Source organism: Scleropages formosus, chromosome 13 (assembly GCF_900964775.1).
Source record: "Scleropages formosus chromosome 13, fSclFor1.1, whole genome shotgun sequence".
NCBI lineage: Eukaryota > Metazoa > Chordata > Actinopteri > Osteoglossiformes > Osteoglossidae > Scleropages > Scleropages formosus.
This window is the reverse complement of record NC_041818.1, coordinates 10,432,145-10,454,820: the sequence shown is the minus strand read 5'-3', so window position 1 is coordinate 10,454,820 and position 22,676 is coordinate 10,432,145. Positions and strand designations below refer to the sequence as shown.

General features: G+C 46.2%; 1 protein-coding gene across 4 annotated transcripts; it reads left to right on the top strand.

Annotated features, from left to right (window-relative positions):
• The first annotated feature begins 1,190 nt into the window (after positions 1–1,190).
• Positions 1,191–17,174, top strand: LOC108925425 (cdc42 effector protein 2-like). 4 transcript variants are annotated; one of them, XM_018737327.2, is made up of 4 exons: positions 1,191–1,259; positions 11,491–11,583; positions 14,881–15,033; positions 15,142–17,174. In XM_018737327.2, exons 3-4 carry the CDS (start codon positions 14,917–14,919, stop codon positions 16,081–16,083), a joined length of 1,059 nt encoding a protein of 352 aa, XP_018592843.1. In that variant the 5' UTR covers positions 1,191–1,259; positions 11,491–11,583; positions 14,881–14,916; the 3' UTR covers positions 16,084–17,174. The 4 variants fall into 4 exon arrangements, with proteins under 4 accessions (XP_018592843.1, XP_018592841.1, XP_018592842.1 ...); XM_018737326.2 differs by lacking the exon at positions 1,191–1,259 and adding an exon at positions 7,746–8,933; XM_018737325.2 differs by lacking the exon at positions 11,491–11,583 and having other exon boundaries at positions 1,195–1,259.
• Positions 17,175–22,676: the final 5,502 nt, after the last annotated feature.

The following is a 22,676-nucleotide window of genomic DNA, read 5'->3' as shown; positions in this document are numbered from 1 at the left end:
CTGCAAATAGACATTTTTGTTTCCTCTGCTGCCACTCATCAGATATATCATTTCTTTGCGTTAATTAATTACTTTGGTTAGTGTACGTATGGCATTCCTTGCAGTTCACGCTGCTATGTGAAAATCCAGCCTCTTAACCACTCTTTCACTTGCTCATCAGTAATTATTTATGCCAGTAGAAAATCTGAGTAATATATTCAGATTTCCTCAATTTCAGTTAGGAATTTGTTCTTTAACAAGCACTGTTTACCCATTAGTATATTTAAAGGGTCCTGCAACAGAAGGAAGCATTCCTGAGCTTGAACTAAGAGTCTTCTGGGTTTAAATCTGTCTTTAAACATGCAATTTGTTGCATTACAACACCATCCAGCCTCCTTGGTTAGTACTGATAAAGCATGATGCAGGTGTGTTCTCTTCTTCGAGCAGTTTTTCAAGATGCCAGCAAGGGAGTGTGCTGATGTGTTAGATCTCCACACCCAGTGAAGGCCAGCTGCATCTGAGCGAAGGAAGTGTGTGTCAGCTGAGAGGCGTTACATTGGGGAGGGTGTTGTCCTAAACTTGGCCTAACAGAGCACAGGGACTCGTGCCTTCTGCATTGGGTCCTGTTTCTGGGAGTGGACACTGACTCTGCTGAGCAGTAAGACTTGTCAGTGTGACTGTTCCGTCATGGATAACTGGCAATATCTGTGTAATCACTGTTACGTTGAAAACAAACATTCACAGAAGTTGATAGATTGTCATTTAAAACATTGTTTCCTTTTAACTGAGTTCAATGGTAGGGTGAAAAAGTTTGTGTTTCCTTAGTTACCATTATTATAATCTTCCTTAGGTGTTCAGTTAAACCTAATCATGGGTTCCACCAGTATACGAAATCAAATCTACTGAGTACAGCAGTAGGTTTTTAAGTAAGACCTGCCAACAATAAATATGTACATTTTGACTGAACAGTAAGTTTGCACTATTGTTACATTCACTTGTCACTGGAAGTTTCACAGGTTAATAACGCGCCCCAGTGAGTCCTGCTGTCATTATTCACACAAAGGTCACTGATCCTCGAAACTCGCACGGAGCCCCGTGTCCCGCGACCCACAATAGGCTTGTTGCTAAGCGACCGTTTGAAAGCGCTTGGGGTTGCTGGCGGGGGGCGGGATTGGACGCAGCTCGAACTGTCGCGTCTGTCTCGTTATGCTGTCAGTCCGCGCGCTTCCCGCTCCCGAGTCGTGGCTCGCGCTGAGGTGTCGCGCGGCGAAATGCAAAGGGTGAGTTAATTTCTGAATCTGTTCATCGGACTGAGACTGACTGAAAAATTTTAAAGATGAAGTTAGATAGTGCGCAAATGTTTGTTAGTGCACAGTAACCACCAGCGATGTGAGAGTAAAACTGCGAGCAGCGAGGTAATTAGAAGGAAAGTGAGGCAACTAAGTCTTAGTTCTGCTGGTGATCAGGAGCATCGCTTGTCTTACGCATTGAAGTAACTCCATATTATGAAAATAAACATACTTGCAACTTTTTATTTGTGTGTTATTCTTAATTTGAAAGGTAAAAATCCGTTTATCGTCCCTTTTACCAAGTATCGATTACATTTGGGGTTTATTTTTGTTTAAACTTAAACTTAAAGTCGGCTTAGTTCGGGGCTATTCACTCTGCCGTTTGATGACGTAACGCCTAGTTGGGACGTTTTCCAGGGAAGATGATAGAAATAAAGACAGGCAGGCGGCTGTGTGGGGGTGGTTGGGGGGGGGGGGTACCGCGATGTGCTGTGAGGGCCTCGAGGAGAGCGCGCGCTCTGCAGACACGGACACATCTCCGTCAGCGCTGAAGGATCCGCTCAGGATAATCCAGACCCCCTTCTCCCTAAACGTATTTCAGGGCACCCAGTCATTTATTATAATTATTATTATTACTATTATTAGAACCGCGCCACGACCCCTTACAAATCACAGTGAGTCTTAATTTTATTTAGCTGATGTTTGTCCAAGGAGATTCACAGTGTTAATAATGTACTTTACTGGTTTACCCTTTTCAAACAGAGAATGATATGCATACTGTAGCTGTTTGTGTGGCACTGTGGTAAAACTGGGCTGCTGTGTTGAACCTCCTGGTGAGACTGCAACTTCTTCATAGTTGGTTCATTATAGAAGTAGCTTGTCTGAAAATAGTTCCATCTGAGGCTACCGTCCTGTTAAGTTACAAGTTAAAGTTTGCAATTCCTTCACAGCGTATGTTCAAATATTAACAAGCCTCATGACATATTCTGGCAAAAGGAACAAGGATGGAAAAATGATCCGAATTGATGACGTGATAAGTTGTGTGCATAAAGCACGCATTGAATTTCGGCAGGAAGACAATAGAAATGTATGTATCAGGATTTGGCTGTAGTTTTACATCTGCTCACTTTGCACCATCTAATCCAAATGAAAAAGGGCTCGACTCCAAGCGGGGACTGAGCATCGGGCTGCAGGTTCAGCCAAATAATTGTTGTGTCTTTCCCATAGTGCTGGCATGACTAATAAAACATTAAAGATGTCACGTGAAACTGAATAATTTAATTAATTAATGTGTCAGAATATGACAGTATTAAAATATAATATATATTGCATAGGAAACCATTTCATAGCACAGTGCAATTCCACGTATGATCTGGATTGAGTCTAATTTGTGGGACAGCTAATCAAACCCTGTAATCATTGGTTTAAAATTAATAATTGGAACTTTGGGCAAACTTAAGTTTCAAAGAGGCCCAAAATGAACAGGAAAACCTGCCGTTGGCTGATTTCTCTGAACATGAATAAAGGGCCTTCCTTTAAATATACAATACTACACTATATAGCTGGAAAATGTGGACTTTTGCAGATCGGAGTTGTCAGCACAGATGTCATTTAAATTTAAAAAAACCTTGCGATTAGAACGGGTAATGTAATGAAATAATAAACGTCTTTTCTGTTACCACCTCCTTAATTTAAAAAATTAAGCATTAAAAACACTGTCATTTTATATTTCACATCATAGTATGCTAAAAATTAGTTACTACTACTAGTTACATACTGTAGCTAGTCATGTTTTGATGTAAAAGAGTTTTTTATTTTATTTTATTTATTAATTATTGCATATTGCAACAGTTTACAGTTATGCTCAGATCTCTGTAATAGTTGCGTGAACTTACTAATTGTCCATATTATTTCCCTGCATTTTAGCTGTTTAATGATTTATTATATGTGTATTTTGTGTATATCATTATTATTCATGTGTGTTGTTTTTCTCTGTCTAGACTCTTTTTTCCTGCCTTAGTCTGTTTTGGCATCTCTGAGTGAAGTTTGTTTTTGACCTCTTATAGTTCACAGCTACGTCTTTTGCAGTCTCTAAAGACATATCTGTGAACTAAAGAGCTGGGGTACTGTAGAAGTCATGGCATCTGGTCTTCATTTGGAGCTTAGAGGAAGCCTGACTTCAGCCAGGGGTGCAAATCCCTTTCTCCAAACTGGCCCCATCTTATACTCAGCAGTCACTAGTTATTTATCTCTACATCATTCTCAAATGACAAGTTTATTTTTATAAAGACCAATACAGATTCATGCAAATGGATATTTGTGCTTGATAAAAGTTTGGCATGATACTAACAGGCTAAATATATTTCTTTGTGGGATTGAAAGTTGCTGAATTGCAGATACAAGCATGCAGTATTTCTGAGGAAATGTTTCCTATTTCTGTATCGCTCTGTGTTTTCTGGCGAACAGGAACAATCGGATGAGTCATACAAAAACCATTGTACCATGTAGAGGGAGTGTATGAAATAGCAAAACATCTAACAATGTATTAAAATCAAAGGCCTGATACGGAGTTAGGCCACTCTGACTTAGGCAAACTACAGTTCCTCTTGGAATGTTGTTGTACACGTCTTGAGTTGTGTGCGATGTGATGGTGGAACATTCTTCAAGAAGAAAAGCCTCCAGTTCTTTGAGGGTTGAAGGAGGTAGACACCTAATTCACACCCTGCATTCCAGAAACTCCCATAAAGGTTGAATGATGTTTAGATCTGGTGATTGAGGAGGCCATGAAAGGTGTTTGACTTCATCCTGGTATGTATGAGAGCATTGTCATATAGGAATATGCAAACACCATGAGGAAGCCGGGTTTGCACCATAGGGTGCACGTCGTCCTTTAAATGGCCTCGTGTTCTTTGGCCGTTATGTAACCATCCATCACTGACCTCATGCCTCCCATGAGATGACCGCCCACACCATTACATTTCCCCCACCACATTTAGCAACAGACATTGTGGGCTGCACTCATCCTTTGGCTTTCTTCAGATGTAAACTTGTTCAGAAGTAGGAAATATGGCGAAAGATGACCCATCAGAGCACATTACTTTTTTTCCATTGCTCAGGGAACCAGGTTTTGCGCTCCGTACATCGGGTTGTGTGTCTTTGTGCGCCGGCCTTGAATACAATTGCTTTCTGAATGGGAGCTCTGCTGTAAATTCCAGCTTTGTGAAGCTCATCATGTACAGTTTTTTGAGGCTGGATCACAGAGGTGCTCATTTTTGTTGCTTTTAGCAACTATCTTTGTAAGTGTCCAACTACCCCTCTTGCCAAGCTTTGACTTGCAGTCACTGTTCCTCTCAGCCAATGCACCATGTTTTGTATATGCTGTCATGATTTTTGACACTGTTCCCCTTGATACATGAAATAATTTTACAGTTCTTGTGATCAGTGGTCCTGCAGTCATGTGTCTGTATTTATATTTATTTATTTTTCAGACACTTTTCTCCAAAGCCACTTCAAGTGAACTCTATGTAGTGTTATGAGCCCACACACCTTATTCAACAGGGTGACTTACACTGCTAGATACACTACTTGCACTGGGTCACTCATCCATACATCAGTGGAACACACACACACACTCTCTCTGTCACTCACACACTATGGGGGAACCTGAACAGCATGTCTTTGGACTGTAGGAGGAAACCCACACAGACATATGAAGAACATGCAAATTCCAAACAGACTGAGTGGGGATCAAACCCATGTTCTCTCACACCACCCAGGCACCATAAGACAGCAGCACTACTCACTGTGCCACCTGTGTCTAATACTATATAACACACTTTTGTAGCTCACACTTACTGCTAATTGACATCCTACATGGTGTGACTCACCTTTGTTTGTAATCGTAATTTACTTTAGTTCAACTCCTTCTTATGTGGGGTTTCTGTTGTTTTATCTTCCCTGTGTGTACACGTTTGTGCTTTTGTCAACACACCTATCATCACTTTTCCATCAGTGTTAAAGTCAGAGTGGATATTATACAATACACTAATCTATATATTTTTTCCAGCGATGAAAGATAAAACTGTAATTGACATTCATTTTGGTTGTGAAGACAAGTTGAATGTGTAAGATTTGTGTATTAACCTGCCAGGAACACCAGATATATTCCTTTGCTTTAATAACATTCATGACTGGGTTTGGAAGTACCAAGTGATGTTGGGGGGGGGGGGGGGGGGAGTGCAGTGGGGCACTGGGGCACTGGTGCACCGGTGCAGTGGGCTTGGCCAGGTCCTGCTCCCTGGTGGGTCTGGGGTTCAAGTCCTGCTTGGGGTGCCTTGTGATGGACTGGCGTCCCATCCTGGGTGTGTCCCTTCCCCCTCCAGCCCTGCACCCTGTGCTGCCAGGCTAGGCTTTGGTTCACTGTGACCCTGCTTGGGACAAACAGCTTCACACTGTGTGTGTGTATGTATAGTGATGTTGGCTACACTACTTGGGTGCTTAAGCTGTTTCCTTCAGTTATTGTTTTCACCACACAGTTAGGAATTTAGCTTAAATAACTTTGAGAGCTTAAAAATAATGAGGAAGCTAGTGATAATGAACAAGGCAGTATACAGTATGTGTGTATCCCTTGTATTTGAGATCAGTCTTCCAGTGATTCCATTTCTCCCAGCAAAGTGCTGTGTCAGGTTTCTAAGTATGGCTGCTGCTGAAATATTTGTTGACAGAGGCCACAGAGACAGACCACTTACTCCCAGATGTGTCTGCTTGTGTAACAGTGTGTGACTGCATGGGTGTACGCTAAAGCCATTACTGATTTGACCTCTGATTTCGCCAGTATTGTTACTCATGGAATAAAACTTGGCCGCATTATTCAGAAACAAGGAACAAGGAGGTTCAGCCATGTCTTTTTTTATTTACTACCACTTTACATTATATAACCAGATAAGGAGTTGAGCAAAAGGTCGTTTCAGCCAAGGCAAATTTTCCATTACTGCACTGTAGCAAAAAAAAAAAAAAATACCATAGAATCCAGACACGAAGAAACTGCCCACAATATCCTATGCATATCTGATCCACACTGCTCTTGCCCTGTAAATATTAGCGCCTGAAAACCGACTTGTTCCTTAAGGAAATAACGACTGATTATATAGTTTTAATGCGTGATGAAGTCAGCAGGTTTCCCTCCAAGTGAAGGAAAAAAGGATGCACTAATCCAAGTGGTTTCTCACAAGGCTGATTCATGCATTCCACTCATTACTGGTTCTCTGTAATCCTTGTGCCCGTTTCTGTGGGACCAGTTGAAGCAATGAGTAAAACTCATGTGTACCTTGGTCTCCTCTAGTATTACATACTGTGTTTTGTGCTCTCTTTTTGACAAATCAAGTCAGATTGAGGTGATGGCATATAATGGACAATCCAAAAATATTCTAGAAATTAATGATGAGTCTTTGAGAGCGGCCACTCCCGTTTTTCCACCGTGACTCTCGCGGTTGTGATAAAGTTTGTAAGTACTCTTTTTATCTTGGGAGTTTATCGCGGGAGTTGTGGACATTGCTCGGCGGTGTAAGGTTAGAAGAGGTTCCACCCTTACTGACGAGGAAAAAGGGCAGCGCCGTGCAATTCTCCAGTTGTTCACGGGAAAGGATGTGATTATTGCAACTTCCTTCATGTAGAAATGTGTGTGGATACAGCTGGAGATAGAAAGATAGACAGATACATGAATAGAAAAAAATACTTTATTGATGCTCATGGAAATTGTACCAGATTGCTATAGCACACACACATTTTCAGAACTGCTTGTCCCATACGGGGTTGCAGGGAACTGGAGCCTACCTGGCAACACAGGGCGTAAGGCCAGAGGGGACACACCCAGGACAGGACGCCAGTCCATCGCAAGGCACCCCAAGCGGGACTCGAACCCCAGACTCCCTGGGGAGCAGGACCCGGTCCAACCCACTGCGCCACCGCACCTCCATTGCTATAGTATTCATACAACAAATTAGTCGCAGATAATGGAGTATATTTACATGTAGTTTCTCTAAGCATCAGTAGGCAAAGTCCTCCAGCAGGGCTTCGTACTTGCCTCTCTGCCTGTACTAGATATACCCAACTACTGCTGCATCATCTGAGACCTTCTGCAAATGACATGACCGTCTTGTGTCTAAAATCCTAGTATACAGAGTGAACAGCAAGGAAGCCAACACTGTCCTTGAGGGGTCTCACTGCTGCTTATGACCATGTCTAACACATGGTCCTGCATCTGCACAAACTGGGGTCTGCCAGTTAGGTGGTCCATAACCCAGGACACAGTGGACGCGTGTCTGCCTGCGCAGACTGAAGATCTTAGTAGTACAGCAGCCAGTACTGGTGCAGAATGCATTCAGATAAACAGAGTGCATCATACTGTACATGATCATATATACATTAATTTATATAGTGCGGAGTATTCAGCACCAACAGTACGGGGTGCTGTAGTAAAAGCTTCAGTACAGAAAAGCTTGAACAGAATTGCGTTCATTATTTTGATGTCATTTGTGGGCTCAGCTCTGTTCGGGCGATGCGTGTCCGCATCCAGGTGCGGTGGTGACACGTGCAGACCAGGGTAGGAGCGCGCAGAACGTGCGCGTCGCACGCGCTGCCAAGTGCGGCTGTGCGCGCGCACGGCTGACTGCGTGAGCGGTGTCGATGTCGGAATTTCCAGCGTGCTGGAAGCGCACGGGCCTGTGAGGGCGGATGCAAAACTGCGGGACGGACTGTGTGGATTCGGAGTTGCCACCGAACATGCTGTACTCGCACGAATCCGGTGTTCAGCGGTACGTCGTCCGTGCAGTTGGACCTGTAATGTCACACACAGTAACAGCTGAATCGCAAGAATAAATATATTAAATGTATTCTCTCAAGGTTATTTTAATAGAAAAGTGCTGCGATTCAATTTCGTTACCTTCTTATTTTTCACGATTTTCGAAGAGTCTACAGAAATGTAATGGTTAGGGGACCGTTCAACGACGACATTTACGCCGGAATCAACTTTTATAATACAATACACTACTAGAGACGAGCATCGGTACGAGCAGGACGTTACTTAAGGTGTTTCGTTCCAATCCACTTCAAAGTGCTGTACATCATTGATTATTACCCTGAAAAATACAGTATGAATATACCGACGACGATTTATTTTTCATCAGCGTTAACCCTAAGCTAGCAAACTTAAAGCGTCAGAGGATATGAATACCCAGTTACTGTACGGGACGGGTGTTGTGGCAACGTCTTAATAAACTGAGATGTCCGTAACAACCGTCGTCTTGAAGATAACAAAACTGGCGCGGGGAGAAGTTCCACCCCTTTCGCGCAGTCGCTGCGGTCCCGCACGCGGTGAACACACGGCAAGTGCGCGCGCGGTTCCCACGGAGAGACACAGCAGGGAGGCGTACCCTCCTCTCTCTTCCCCACACACACACACACACGTGTGTGTGTGCGCGCGCGGAGGTGTCCAATTCGGCAGTGTCATCACCAGCCCCGATCCAGCTTCGGTGTCAGGTGTGGAGGGGGACTCTTTTTATAGCGGCTCCTGCTCTGCACACACACACACACACACTCTCACTCTCACAGACGCGGAGCGAAAGTCCCCGCGGTCCGAAGAGCGACAGCAGCGCCGGGAGCGCGCAGGTAAGCGCGTCTTTTCACGTGCACGAGTCGTAAAGGAGTGACGGTAGGGGGATCGGTTCGCGTTCGTCATCTGTCAAACGCGGAGACTTCGTGGAATTGCGCACCTGCTGCTGCGGGTAAATGGAGGGAAAGGACACGTTGGTGTGGGAATGAAATTAGTTTTCATGCGACAAATTGAGGTGTTGAACAGACGAGTGTTGTTTGCAATGATCGGCCTAGTTTATGTAGAGTAGAGTACAGTACACAGCAGTGACTTTCACCACTACTATGGTAAGTAGCGGTCTTGCTCTGTTGATGAAAGACCGAATTAGTTTATTATGCTCCTTTATTTACTTTAAGTTTATCACTGCTTTTATTTGAAACGTTGCATTTCCGATTTCTGTTGCACTGTTTTAATGGCTACAAAGTCTCACGCCCTGTATTACACACATTATGATTGTCATTGTTCCGGAAGGAAAGACACAGTAGATCCAAGGCCGGAGTCCACATGGGATTTTGAGAAGGACTGACTCGCCCTCTGCTCAGCGCTGTTTGTACAAAACTTGCTGTTGGACCCATGTTCGCAAATGAAAGAGCTTCATGCTTCTAAAGGACCATTCTGGTATCATTAGCCAGTATGATCTACCTGATTGTCAGCTTTGATCTGAATTCACACAATTTGTTTTTAATGGAAACTGATTTTGTTTTTACCCTCATCGAAGTAGTAGTAAAATACTATGTGGGCCTAATAAAATGTTTTGAATGCATCTGTAAGCTTCGTTAAATATCCGTATCCTTTTAGTTATGAGAGGGTGCGCAGCGGTGCGGTGGGTTTGGCCGGATCCCGTTCTCTGCTGGGTCTGGGGTTCGAGCCCTGCTGGGGGTGCCTTGCTACAAACGGGCGTCCCATTGTGGGTGTGTCCCTTCCCCCTCCGGCCTTGCGCCCTGTGTTGCCGGGTTAGGCTCCTGCTTGCCGCAACCCCGCTTGGGTCAAGTGGTTTTTGATGTGTGTGTGTGTGTGTGTGTGTGTGTGTGTGTGTGGTAGTCATCAGTGAACAGGGTGTATCGCCCAGTTAGTGGACAGTAGGTGATACAGTTCCGATGCTGCTCTGTGGTTTCTTGGGAATGGCTCACTGCTAGCTAGACAGTGATATTCCCACGCCGAAAACACACCACTTAGAGACCGCATCCAGAATCCTTATATGAGCCAAGCAGGCTTCTCCGTGTGCTCGGTCAGCTCGAATCAAAGTGCTCACATTATGCTTCCTAGATAATCTGTCAGTTTACTTTTAAAAATTGTGCTGACTGATACCAAGTACGTTTACCTGCCATCTGTCCATATAATAAATACAAGTACGTGTCTTTATTATTACTACTACTACTTCTGTTATATGGGGGTGCGGTGGCGCAGTGGGTTGGACCGGGTCCTGCTCTCCGGTGGGTCTGGGGTTCGAGTCCCGCTTGGGGTGCCTTGCGACGGACTGGCGTCCCGTCCTGGGTGTGTTCCCTCCCCCTCCGGCCTCACGCCCTGTGTTGCCGGGTAGGCTCCGGTTCCCCGTGACCCCGTATAGGACAAGCGGTTCTGAAAGTGTGTGTGTGTGTGTGTGTGTGTGTGTGTGTGTGTACTTCTGTTATATTATGAAGCTTTGACATTATTATTTTTATTTGTCTGATGTGATCTAATGGGTGGCGCGGTGGGTTGGGCCGGGTCCTGCTCTCTGGTGGGTCTGGGGTTTGAGTCCCGCTTGGGGTGCCTTGTGACGGACTGGCATCCCGTCCTGGGTGTGTCCCCTCCCCCCTCCAGCCTTATGCCCTGTGTTGCTGGGTTAGGCTCTGGCTCCCCGCGACCCCGTATGGGACAAGCGGTTCGGATGATGATGATGATGATGATGTGATCTGCTGCGTGTTGTATTTTTCATAATGGAACTTATCACTTGGGGTCAGCAGCTGGCGCAGTGGTTCGAGTCCTTGCCTCTTAATTGAAAGACTCAGATTTGAATCCCTGTTCCTGCTGTAATTTCTTTTCAAATTAATCTTCCCACTTTTTTTTTATTTTTGAACTGATGCTATGTATTTTGCTGTGACACCTAACCATGTGCTGCTATCCCTCTTCAGTGCTTTATCAGTTATATTTTTATACATACTTATATATATATTAAGTGTGTGTGTGTGTGTGTGTGTGTGTGTGTGTGTGTGTGTGTGTATATATATAATATATATCTCAATGTTAGTTCTTTCTGAGGGGGGTGCGGTGGCGCAGTGGGTTTGGCCGGGTCCTGCTCTCTGGTGGGTCTCGGGTTCGAGTCCTGCCTGGGGTGCCTTGTGACAGCCTGGTGTCCCACCCTGGGTGTGTCCCCTCCCCACCAACCCTGCGCCCTGTGTTGCTGGGATAGGCTCCAGTTCGCCGCAGCCCTGCTCAGGACAAGAAGTTTCAGACAACGTGTGCGAGTTTCTTCCGACCTGCTTAGGTTTACTTGTTTATTATTGTGATTAATTTTCTCTTGCTGTAAAACACAGAGCTTCAGAATTTGTATGATAGGTACTGTATAAATAAAGTTATTATTGCTGTTGTTTTTAGGGCAGCTGAGAATGTCGTGATCAGCGCTGCTGCCTTTGTATGTGAAGGTTGCCGGTTCAGATCTCCCCTACTGCAATAGCACCCTTGAGCCAGGTACTTATCCTTAATTGCTCCAGTTGTATAAATGGATTAGCAGTTGTAGGTATCTCTTGGAGAAAAGCATCAGCTAAATGAATAAATGTGGACTGTTGTCATCATTATTAGGAAGTGTGTCCCTGGCTGTGCTTTTACATTGTGTGTACACAGTGTGTGTACCTCTTCTTCTTTTGGTTATGCAGTAATGTTCTTCAGCTTTTGAGCCAGGACCCAGTCCGTTACGTAAACTCTCTGCGCAAGACGCTCACCCCAGAGACATACTCAAACTGATGATCGCTGTCCTTGAAGGGTCAATGTTCATAATGCCGGTTACTGTTACATTCTGTTCCTTTTAGGAAGGACTACATTCTTCCAGTCTTCTGGAAGTCATCCAACATGCAGTTATTTTGCCACATATTAATGGCTTAATATTACATCTTCTTTCAAAGATTAATTGACAAAAACCCATAGGAAAATACTTCTCCAGAAAGGCACAGATATCCGTAGGGCGTTCCTCTCCAAGAACTATGCAAGCGTGGGTTGCTGCTTTTTGGGGGAAGCCCTGGGTGCAAAATATGGCCAGCGCCTTCAACGCTGACACGGCTTTGACCGAACAACCCAATGTGTTTTTCATTTATTCAGTGCTGCACATCGCATATGGAGCGTACACAACACGCCACACATGAGGAATGCTGTGTATATATAAGAGGCTGCTCGCTTTTGGCAGGTTTCAACAACACATGGCATTTGGAAGCAAAAGCAAAACAACACACTTGCATTTTACGAAGCTTGGCATTCTTTGCTGAATGCATAATGCATTAGGTGCAAACAAAAATGGTTACTGTTAAACAAATAATGAAAATAGGGATCATCAGAAACTCATTTGTTTAAAGCCACAGTCCATGAAAATTGCTTGACACAAAGACTCCTGAGGTCTGTTCAAGGCACGCGCGGGGCTTTGAATCATGGCGTTCACTCCACTTTGCAGTGGTCTAGTGGTCGATCTCGTTTTTCTCTGCGACGGAGCCCAAACTCCATGCCTCCATGCCGTGCCTAGTCGCTGCTTCCAAAATTCTTCTCTTATTAGTGCCAGCGTGTTGTAAGGAAGCACAGTCGCGGTGAAAGCCTCCGACGTGCTAGGATTCTTGTGATGCTTTCTGTCCCATGTCACCTTGAAGGATGCTTCCTAAAGATGCCAGATGAGCGGAATAGCAAGACACAACCGGAGCTTTCTTATGTTTTCAATAACCGCCTATCCGAGGAGGCTCGCGGTCACGTGCAACCGGCTGCGGGGAAGAGAGAACATGAGGCTGGGAGGATTTAGACAGAAGGCCAGTCCAACTAAAGACACCAATACGCTCAGACAGGAACGCAGTACACTCATAAACACAGGGCACTTGCGTGCTGAACGCTCGTACGCGTTCTGAGGTCGCTGCAGATTCCCACACCCATCTGAGCAGAGTGCGTTTGGAATTTGGGAGGAAATCTGAACGATTAGAGGAAACCCAGAAAAACAGTAGATGCTCACAGCCCTAACAGACTGATTTGAAAAGAATCACAGGTGAGTGCTGACGCCCCTCGAGATGGCGTTTTGCCCTCCGTGCCTGGCTTCGCGTAACTGTTACTCTGTACAGCAACGGCCAGCAGGGAATCCGATCCCGTGTGTTGGTGGGAAAAGTGCATGGCGTAAAGGCTTGCACGCTATATGAAGTTGTCTTCGGCATTCCACAGCCGTGAATTCTGTGAGTACTTGGTGCTTACGTTGTGTACAATAGAGTGATGTTGGACCACAGTGGAGCGGAGTGGATGAGGGGGTACAGTCCACGCTAAAAACGGGGCTCCTGCGAGACGTGGCAGCCATTCATTCTCAACTCCCTCTAATTTGGCTGGAATCGCACTGTGCCGTTTTCACGGCACAAACAATGTCACCCGGTCTGTCAAGTGAAGTATGTGGCAAAAGCTGCTCTGCTTGGACAAGTCGGGCTGTTTTGTTGAGGCCTGCACCGGTTCCTGCTCCGCTGAAGGCAGGGAGATCTGTGCGCCTGCACCTGCCTCTCTTTTGAGCGACTGAGTCTTCTATCTGAGATACCTGTCCCTTCTGTCTCCAGGAGAGTAATTCAGAGGAAAAGTAACATGCCAGGTGTGGTCTGCACACAGCAGAAATGGATTTTGCTGTGTTTTGTGCCGTGCGTGTGTGGGTAGCGTGTAAGTGTACGTCCCAAAGCTTATGGAGTACATCGCCTGGGGCAAGTAGAGTCTCCTTATATGCGGTACAGGGCGGTCCTTCATCGAAGCTCTTCTCAGCTGTAATTCGAGCAACGTGATGTAATCGTGAGAGCATGTGACGCCCGGGTAGAGTAGTGGTGCACGAACCCTCCGCGCACCTCTTCCCAAAGCTCTCCACGTGATCGCAGGAGAAAGGGTCGAGGTCAAAGGCTGGAGCAATAACATAAACCATCTGTTTCCTCCAGGTCCCAGTACCCACAACCTCTCCTTCAATCTCAGTGTGATGGATTAGGGATATAACAGATCTTGGTGTTATACAATCAAGTCTCGCAACCTGCTTTATGTCAGAGAGCCAAATCCTCTGGCTGGCATTTCTTTCTGTTCGGCCGCATTCATTTATTTCGGTTTCATTCTTTAGCTCCCATCGTGATGTTATTTTGAAATGCTGGTGTAATATGAGGGGTGTGCTGAGGTACCTCCTAAGAGGACAGGGAAGGGGAGCAGTGTACTCACTCAAGGCCATGTGCTCCACAAGTTGGTGACAGTGTGCAATGTGTGTATGTAGCTGCTGCCACTCCTGTGGCTGGTTGCTGTGTTGGGGGACAGAGAGGATGTCTTTGTACGGGTGTCTTTGGCCTGTTGCTGAGTGTCTTTGCATGTCTATTTGACTGTTAGACCACAGAATGGCAGTTGTGCCTCTTTTCCCGTTATGCTGGGCAGGGCGTTGGCAGAGCAGATGGTCTTTTCGCGGGAAAAAAGTGACAGGAGGGGTGGAGTCCAGCTGCTGCTAAGCAAGATTACTTTTTCTCAGGTTGGGTCTCGTATCGTTGAACTGTTACGTGAGGGCCAATGGTGTGACATGAGTAGAAAAAAAACTTGGCTGTGATTTATATGTCTCATGGTGCACCGCAACGTGACGATTCAAGGTGTTTTTCTCAAGAAATGCAGCTAGTGGCTTCATGAAATTTTTGCACTTCCAATCTCTCCTTTAGATCAGATGCTTTCCACATTGCCTCCAGGACCTCTGCTGCCAAGCTCTAATTTGATGTTCTCATTTGTTGAGGCTTGATTCTCTGTTTTTGTTTCTAGGGAATCTTTGTGGCCGGATGGGACTGACAGTGGGCAATGTTGTGTCGCCTCACCGTTAACGCTCAAGAGAAGAGCACGCCGTCTGGTTACAACACTGTCCTAATCTCCACAGAACCTGTGTCTTATGGCTGCACAAACCCTGGAGTAAAAACAGTACAGTTTTGGATGAACATCGGGATATTTTTTCCTTCTTGTCTCTGTATGCTTGGTCAGAGTTCTGTGGTTTTTGACGTATATCCAGATTGTCGGATTTTCTCGTAGACCTGTGACTCCGCCATCCTGTGCTCTGATCGAGTGGGGAAGACGGGGGTCGTGGTTCCCAACGAGCGCAAGGCAACCCTCACGACTTGCTGGGGGCGAATCGGTGTGCCCCGCTGCTCCGGTGAAGGCACATCCTCCAGAGAGGCCAACCTCTGTTGCCTTGTCCAAGCTCCCAACATGTCCACCAAGGCACCCATCTACTTGAAGCGGGGTAGCCGCAAAGGGAAGAAGGAGAAGCTACGGGATATCTTGTCCTCTGACATGATCAGCCCACCGCTTGGGGACTTTCGGCACACCATTCACATTGGCAGCGGTGGTGGGGAGAATGACCTGTTTGGGGACCTGTCCTTCCTGCAGGGGAAGTTCCACCTGCTGCCTGGGTGGCAGGGTAGCGGGTTGTCCCAGCTCTCCAGCCAGTGTCAGGAGCCCTTTCAGTTGAACCGCACGGCCAGCGTGTGTGGGTGTCCGCCGTCTTCAGAGAACTCACCCCTGCTGAAGAATGCCATTTCTCTGCCTGTCATCGGCGGGGTGCAGGCCCTCACACTGCCACCTTCTGCTCCTGCCCCAGTTCCTGACCCGCTCCCTGGTGCACCCCTGTTGCCTTCCCAAGCCCCACCGCCAAAACCACCCAGACTCCACTTGGATGACAAGGGCCTACCCTCAGTGCAAGATTCTTCTTTCCCAACTGCCATGTCCTCCGGCGTAACCTTGCCCCTCACCTCACCTTCATCCGGGCCTTTGCCAGATACAGATCAAGGCTCCAGGGACCCCGAGGACCCTACAGAGCAGCCCTATCTGTCCCATGCAGGCTCCCTGTTGTCCCTGCACCTGGACCTTGGGCCTTCTATCCTGGACGATGTGCTCCAGATCATGGATAAGCACCGCGTAAGCAGCCTAAATGGCTCTTGTGTGCATGGGGGACGACAGGAGCTTTTCATCTGAGCATGTGCCCCTGTCTTTGGGCAGGAGAGACTTCTCCCGCTTTTAAAGGCCCTGCCCTTACCAGTACTGTTGTATTTTGAGAACATTTTGCTTCTGCATAAAAGCAATGAATGGGCCCATAAAATGGTAATACAGCGTTTACACTGAATTTCTCTCATTTCTAAGGGATCTTCCACTCTTTGTGTGGTAAAACCATGCAGTAACTAAGTGCATTTTGTCTTCCTGTGTGAGTGAAACATGAACCATGACCTTGTTTTTTTTTATGCATGCAAGCTATAGTAATCTACAGCCAGTGGCTCATTTGTGCTGCATATATGAAATGTACAGAGACTGAAAACCCAGCCTAACCCATTGGTGACACCACATTTAATGTCAGAACTTAACTTCTTTCAAAGGAAAACACCTGAACTCTTAGAAAAAGGTTCAAACTGGGTTATGAAGAAGACTGACTTCAGGCATGTCCTACCATGACGGAGCTCATCCGTTTCTCCAAAAAACTTGCGATCTGTCATTTTTATTTCCTAATCGGACATTAGGAAGGTTGGATCAACAGAAAATGCCAGACTTGCTAATGAATAATCACGTGAAATGTTTGCTGGTGTCTGGGCCACTGGTTGGTGGAATAACAGGAGCTGTTTTTCTGAAAATGCTCCCTTTAGGTCTTGTCTCTCATCACGCTGCTTATTGTCACCGTCAACAGCCTTCAGCTGAATGTTGCTCATGGGGGATCACATACACACAGGACTATTGTCAGTAGACTGAACAAGACCATTTGTGGGTTTATAATAGGAGACAAAACAGTTGCTGTATACTTGTGTTTGCCAATGGCACAGGCCTTCAGCACAAATGTTCTTCCATTACCACCTTTTTATGGAAGCAATATCAAATTCAGAATTCATTAAATGCACCAATGAAAATACTAATTATGATTCTAAAAACCATGAGTAAATAAACACTTCTGCAGTTAACAAAAGCTCAGAGATGAAGAAATCATAGCATTTAAGCTTAGAGAGATATGGCATTTCTTGTTAGATCTGAGGTGGGGTGTGATGGTGCAGTGGGTTTGAGTGGGTCCTGCTCTCTGGGGGGTCTGGGGTTCAAGTCCCCCTTGGGGTGCCTTGTGATGGACTGGCGTCCCGTCCTGGGTGTGTCCCCTCTCCCTCCAGCCCTGTCCCCTGTGTTGCCGGGTTGGGCTCAAGGGACAAGCGGCTTCGGACAATGTGCGTGTGCGTATTAGATCTGGGACCCTAAAGGACCCTGGTAAACCCTGGTAAACCCTGCAAGTGTGTGTTTGGTGAAAAAAAAAAAAAAGCTGCACAAGTTCTAGTTTTGTACATACTAATACTTTCTCCAACAATGAATGAAGTACCACATTCATTACACGGGATTTGCGTGTCTCTGGACTGTGGAACCATGGCTGCACATTCCTCTTTTGTGAGCACCACAATGGTGCCCCACCCTTCAGATGAACATCTCATCAAGCAAATTCAGCTCGGCTGGATGTTTACAAACAGAGGGACATTTCTAAGTCAACAGTAGTTAACTGCCAATATTAAAAAAAAAAATCACAGACTCTACGGAGAAATCACTGAACAATCTGAAACGCTTGTGGCGGCCGGTGAGTGTGACATTTCGATCAACACCCTGTTTCTTGTGCGTTCACCAAGGTTTCTCCAGTAGCAAAGGGTGCGTGTCCGAGGCGGGTCGCGCAGCGATGCGGGAGGTCGGCTGTCGTTTCTCTATAAAAGCGAGGAACGTAAAGCAGTGCAAACTTGTGGCACTTATTCACTGATAGTTTCTCAATCTTAGATAACCGTTGCTGCTGAGAAAACACGGAGGATTGTTGCACAAGACACATCATTGACTTTTTTTTTTTTTTTTTGCCAAAAGCATGTGGAAACAGGAAGACTAATGTCACAGAACCTCTGCGGAACTTGCTCTGGAAGTGTCAGGATGAAACATGTAATCGGTTAAATCTTACACACTGCGCTGTAGTTTACATTTCTCAATTTATGAGGGTTAGATTTGTTAGCGCACTTTGTTGTGCAGATCCACTCTGGGGTAACTGAAGTGTTTGAGTAAAAGCAGATAAACGACCTTGTCCTTTTCCATGAGTAGTTTGTACACCCTCAACATGAATGTAAAAGCTTGTTGGTCATTTAGAGTATCGGTTAGAATAAGAAAGAATATTGAGGGCTATAAAAATTTTGTTATGATTCAAGACTGATCCTCTTATGTCATTTTTGGTGACTGATGTGATTGATGTGTGACTTTGTGTGTGTGTTAGCGAGCAGCACTCATCAGACGGAGACCTGTTTGTTTCCAGGTTTCGCGGCGCAAACCCACGTTTGCGGACTGCGCTTCTGTCGTGTGAATTGCATGCACCGCAAAATAAAATGCACAAATGTAACACAAGTATTTATTCTTCCTAAATTTGAGTCGTGTGCACCTGCATTGTGAAAGAGAGCCGTCTGCGTATTTTGATCTGATTCATTCACTCTGTACGAGACGTGACCTCGGTCCGTCGTGCTGCAATAATGTTACGTTGGCGTGGCTCAAAAAGTGGTAATTCCTTTAAAAACACCCGTAATGGAAATGTAACACTGTGGAAAGCACAAGTTCTACACTTGATGAATACTCTAGCGGTGCGTGATCAGCGATGTGTTTGTGTGCGGAAGCGAGCACCTGCTCCGTCCTCCCCGGCCCTCTTGGAGCCGTCAGGTCAGACGGCTGCTCTCCCGCCCTCTGACCGATGAGCTGCACGTGAGCTCGACTCTACGCCCTGGATCAGCACATGTTTGGAACGTGACCGGCCCCGCGTAACAGTAGAGGACCACGCTGCGAGCCTGAGAACTGATGACTGCCCGCTGGCTCGTTGGTTTTGTCCGCCGCTCGGAGAACCGTGGGGAACGTGGCCTGTTTGTGGCACAAATGCTGACGATGTATTTCCTCGCGTCGAACGAAACCGCTAAAGAAAATGACTCCACTTACGTTAGTTGCTGCTAGAAATGTCGCCGAGTTGATTCGCATGTACGTTGTTTTCTCAGTTTAAAAGGACGGCGATTTATAATTTCTGGAAAAATTTGAAGCCGCTCAACACGTCACGGTCCTCTGATGTCGAAGGTGAAGGAAACCCTCGTTTGGTTTTGCCGGAGACTGCTTTGGCTTCTTCGGTGGATTCTCACTTCTGTCACCACGTGACCGATGCTCACTTGTGTTACTCCATACCAGTACGGTCAACTATAATCACATTTTAATGTACAAAGCTGACTCATCCTCACTCTGCACTGTGGCTCCACGGTAGATTGTTTTCCCACAAAATGTGATGTATTTTTATACTCGGGGAAAAGGATATGTTGAATCTTTAACTGTAAATGTGTAAATAAATACCTTCCTTTGTCCTGTTGCAGTGACTGTGATGTCACTTTTCTGTATTGCTGGGGACCCCAGCTAACATCACACACACACACTGACTGAAACCACCTGTCCCAAGCAGGGTCGCAGCAAGCTGGAGCCTAACCCGGCAACTCAGGGCGCAAGGATGGAGGGGGAGAGGACACACCCGGGATGGGACGCCAGTCCATCGCAAGACACCCCGAGCGGGACTCGAACCCCGGACCCGCCAGAGAGCGGGACCCGGCCAAACCCGCTGCACCACCGCACCCTCCGTGCCAACATCACACTTTTGTTCTAATTGCTGGCACACTTTCTACAGCAACTTAGCCAGCATACGCTCCGATCCATTTAAACGGGTCAAGGGTGCAGCAGTGGGGCCTTTACTGGGAGTTTAACTGCCAGCCTTTTAGCTGCACACCCTCAGTCACTTTTCTATCTAAACTCGAGTCTCTTCGAACAGAAAATCGTGTAACAACATCCAGATGCTCAGGTGATCAGGAGATATGCTGCGTACAGGCGCACGGTGTCCATACAAGTGTCTCCCTCTTGCTTCCTCGTGTTTCCCGTTGCTCCCTGCTGGGTTTTGGTTCCGTTTACCCAGACGTTTGTGCTCTAGGCCACTACGGGGTGCTTATGGGGAATTTATCCAAGAGGAGGACTGAGGGGTGTTGCAACCCTCTTGTGTAAACCTAGAGGAAAAGAAGCACACATAATATGCATCTGAAGTGCAGTGAGGGGGAGCGTGTGTAAAACAGAGAGTGCTACACTTTGTCTACAGTGCCGCTTCGTTGCGTGCCTGTATTTCTTTTGAATGAGCGAGCAAGAATTTTGAAAAGAAAATGATCATGTAAATGTCAAAGGTATTGAAATGGCAACATTCTCTCTCAGTGTGTGTGTGTGTGTGTGTGTGTGTGTGTGTCTTTGCTCTTGTGCTGGGTGGCTTGTTCACTTTTTGAAAAGCCCTGGGAATCACTCCAACTGGCTTTGTTAACACAGAAGCTCCGGAAAGCGCCGCCGCTGACCTTAGGAGCACAGAGGCCTGGGAACAGAGAGGGCCAAGGGGGGTGGACACCACAGAGACAGAATTGCTAGAATGGTTAAGGCAGCAAGAGAACGTGCAAAGTAGCGAAGGCGCTCGCGTCTATTCTACGGCCGTGCGCATGTTAAACTGCGTCCTTTGCTTGGAGCAAAACCAGAATCAGAATAGATTGACTGCTCAAAAAGCGCCAGTTCTGAAGACATTCTATACACACGGCAGACAGAAAGTCACGGTATCGAGGAGTCTCATGTCTGTGTTGCAACAAGAAGAAAGATTATCGAGGAGACGTCCCATTATGGTGAGACAGGCAAACACTACATCTGTCTGTCTCAACTGGACCGTTAGAAATGAGCGCTATATAAATGCGCGCTACAGATATCTTGCTTTCCGAGAAAAACGAGCAGCTTTTCGATACGTCAGCACTGTTTATCCTGGACACGGGAATGCCGTGCACTTTGACTGCATCTGCATCTGTTTTTCCATAGTTTTTTGATTTCTTGCCCTCAACCAGGTCGGAATTTCACACTTCATTCCTCTGCCTTTCTGCAGGAGTTCTTATGGAGCTTCAGTTTACACAGAGCGGCGGCACAAGCCTGCCTGCGGCAATCCTACATTCAATGTCACGCTGTTAAACTCTAGTCTAAATGATAGTCTATACACAAACTACTTCAAAATTTAATAAAAACTAATTCATTGCACTCTCATGACATGGAAGGTGACCAGAACAATGTTCTTACATAGAAACAGTGCAAGGCTCCAAGCAGTTTTGGTCAGTGCTGCAGCTGATTGTATAGTTGACCGTGTTCCTAGGAAGCGCTGGAAGAGAATGGAAAGTCTGTCAACATCCAGTCCCTACATGTGTCCTGTGTCAGCACTGCCCACTTTATTTTTCAGCCCTGAGTGGAGGCAATTATTTACATTTATTTATTTAACAGACACTTTTCTCCAAAGCAACTTCCAATGAACTCTATGTAGTGTTATCAGCCCACACACCTTATTCACCAGGGTAACTTACACTGCTAGATACACTACTTACACTGGGTCACTCGTCCATACATCAGGGGAACACACTCTGTCACTCACACACTATGGGGGAACCTGAACAGCATGTCTTTGGACTGTGGGAGGAAACCAGAGCACCCAGAGGGGACCCACACAGGGAGAACATGCGAACTCCACACAGACTGAGCAGCGATTGAACCTATGTCCTGTTGCACTACCGAGGCACTGCGAGACCCAGGTCATACTCACAGTTCAGTTTGTTTTGCTTTATCTGAAGAAAGTATGTGCAATAATTATATTACGAAGAACACAATCAAATAAAGAGTGAGGTTTTAGCCAAATAGGACAAACTGCAAAGACTTAAGAAGAATATATAATATTCTTTACCTATTGTTTACATATTAAATCAAAGCTCAAAAACTAATATTAAGTAATGTTCCCAGAAGTAATGTCAAAAACAGCAGGTTGGGTTTTTTTTGGTCACTTTCCTTCTTTCGCTCTACTTGCTGCCTTGAATTTTTGAGCTTGTGCCTGAATGAAAGAGGCTTATTGAAGTGCTAGAAAAGCTCTCGTCCACATTAGATTCCTTTCAGGTTCCCTGCGCTTTTTGTACCGGGGAAAAGGGAGGGCTTTCCCGTTGTTGCTCACGCAAGGCCTGAGTTACCAAGGCTGCCGCACTTATATCCCCAGTCATCAATCTGCCTCTCTGGCAAGACGGGATTCAAACAAATGCCCTTCTGATTGTTTGTCTTGCCCTTTCAAGGTGCCACTATCTTTCGCTTGATATCCACACCTTCTCCTGGACCTCTTGCTGTGGTCTGCTTCTCTAGTTCAGTCACCAATTCTGGTGGAGAACGTCAAAAGGAAATATATCTGATATATGTAACACACACACATTTTTCCGAACCGCTTGTCCCATACGGGGTCGCGGGGAACCAGAGCCTACCCGGCAATACAGGGGGTAAGGCCGGAGGGGGAGGGGACGCACCCAGGACAGGATGCCAGTCCACCGCAAGGCACCCCAAGCGGAACTCGAACCCCAGACCCACTGGAGAGCAGGACCCGGTCCAACCCCCTGCGCCATCGCACCCCCACTATATATGAAACATACTGTCTGTCATCCCTAAGATCTTCGATATGTTATTTAATAAGTTAG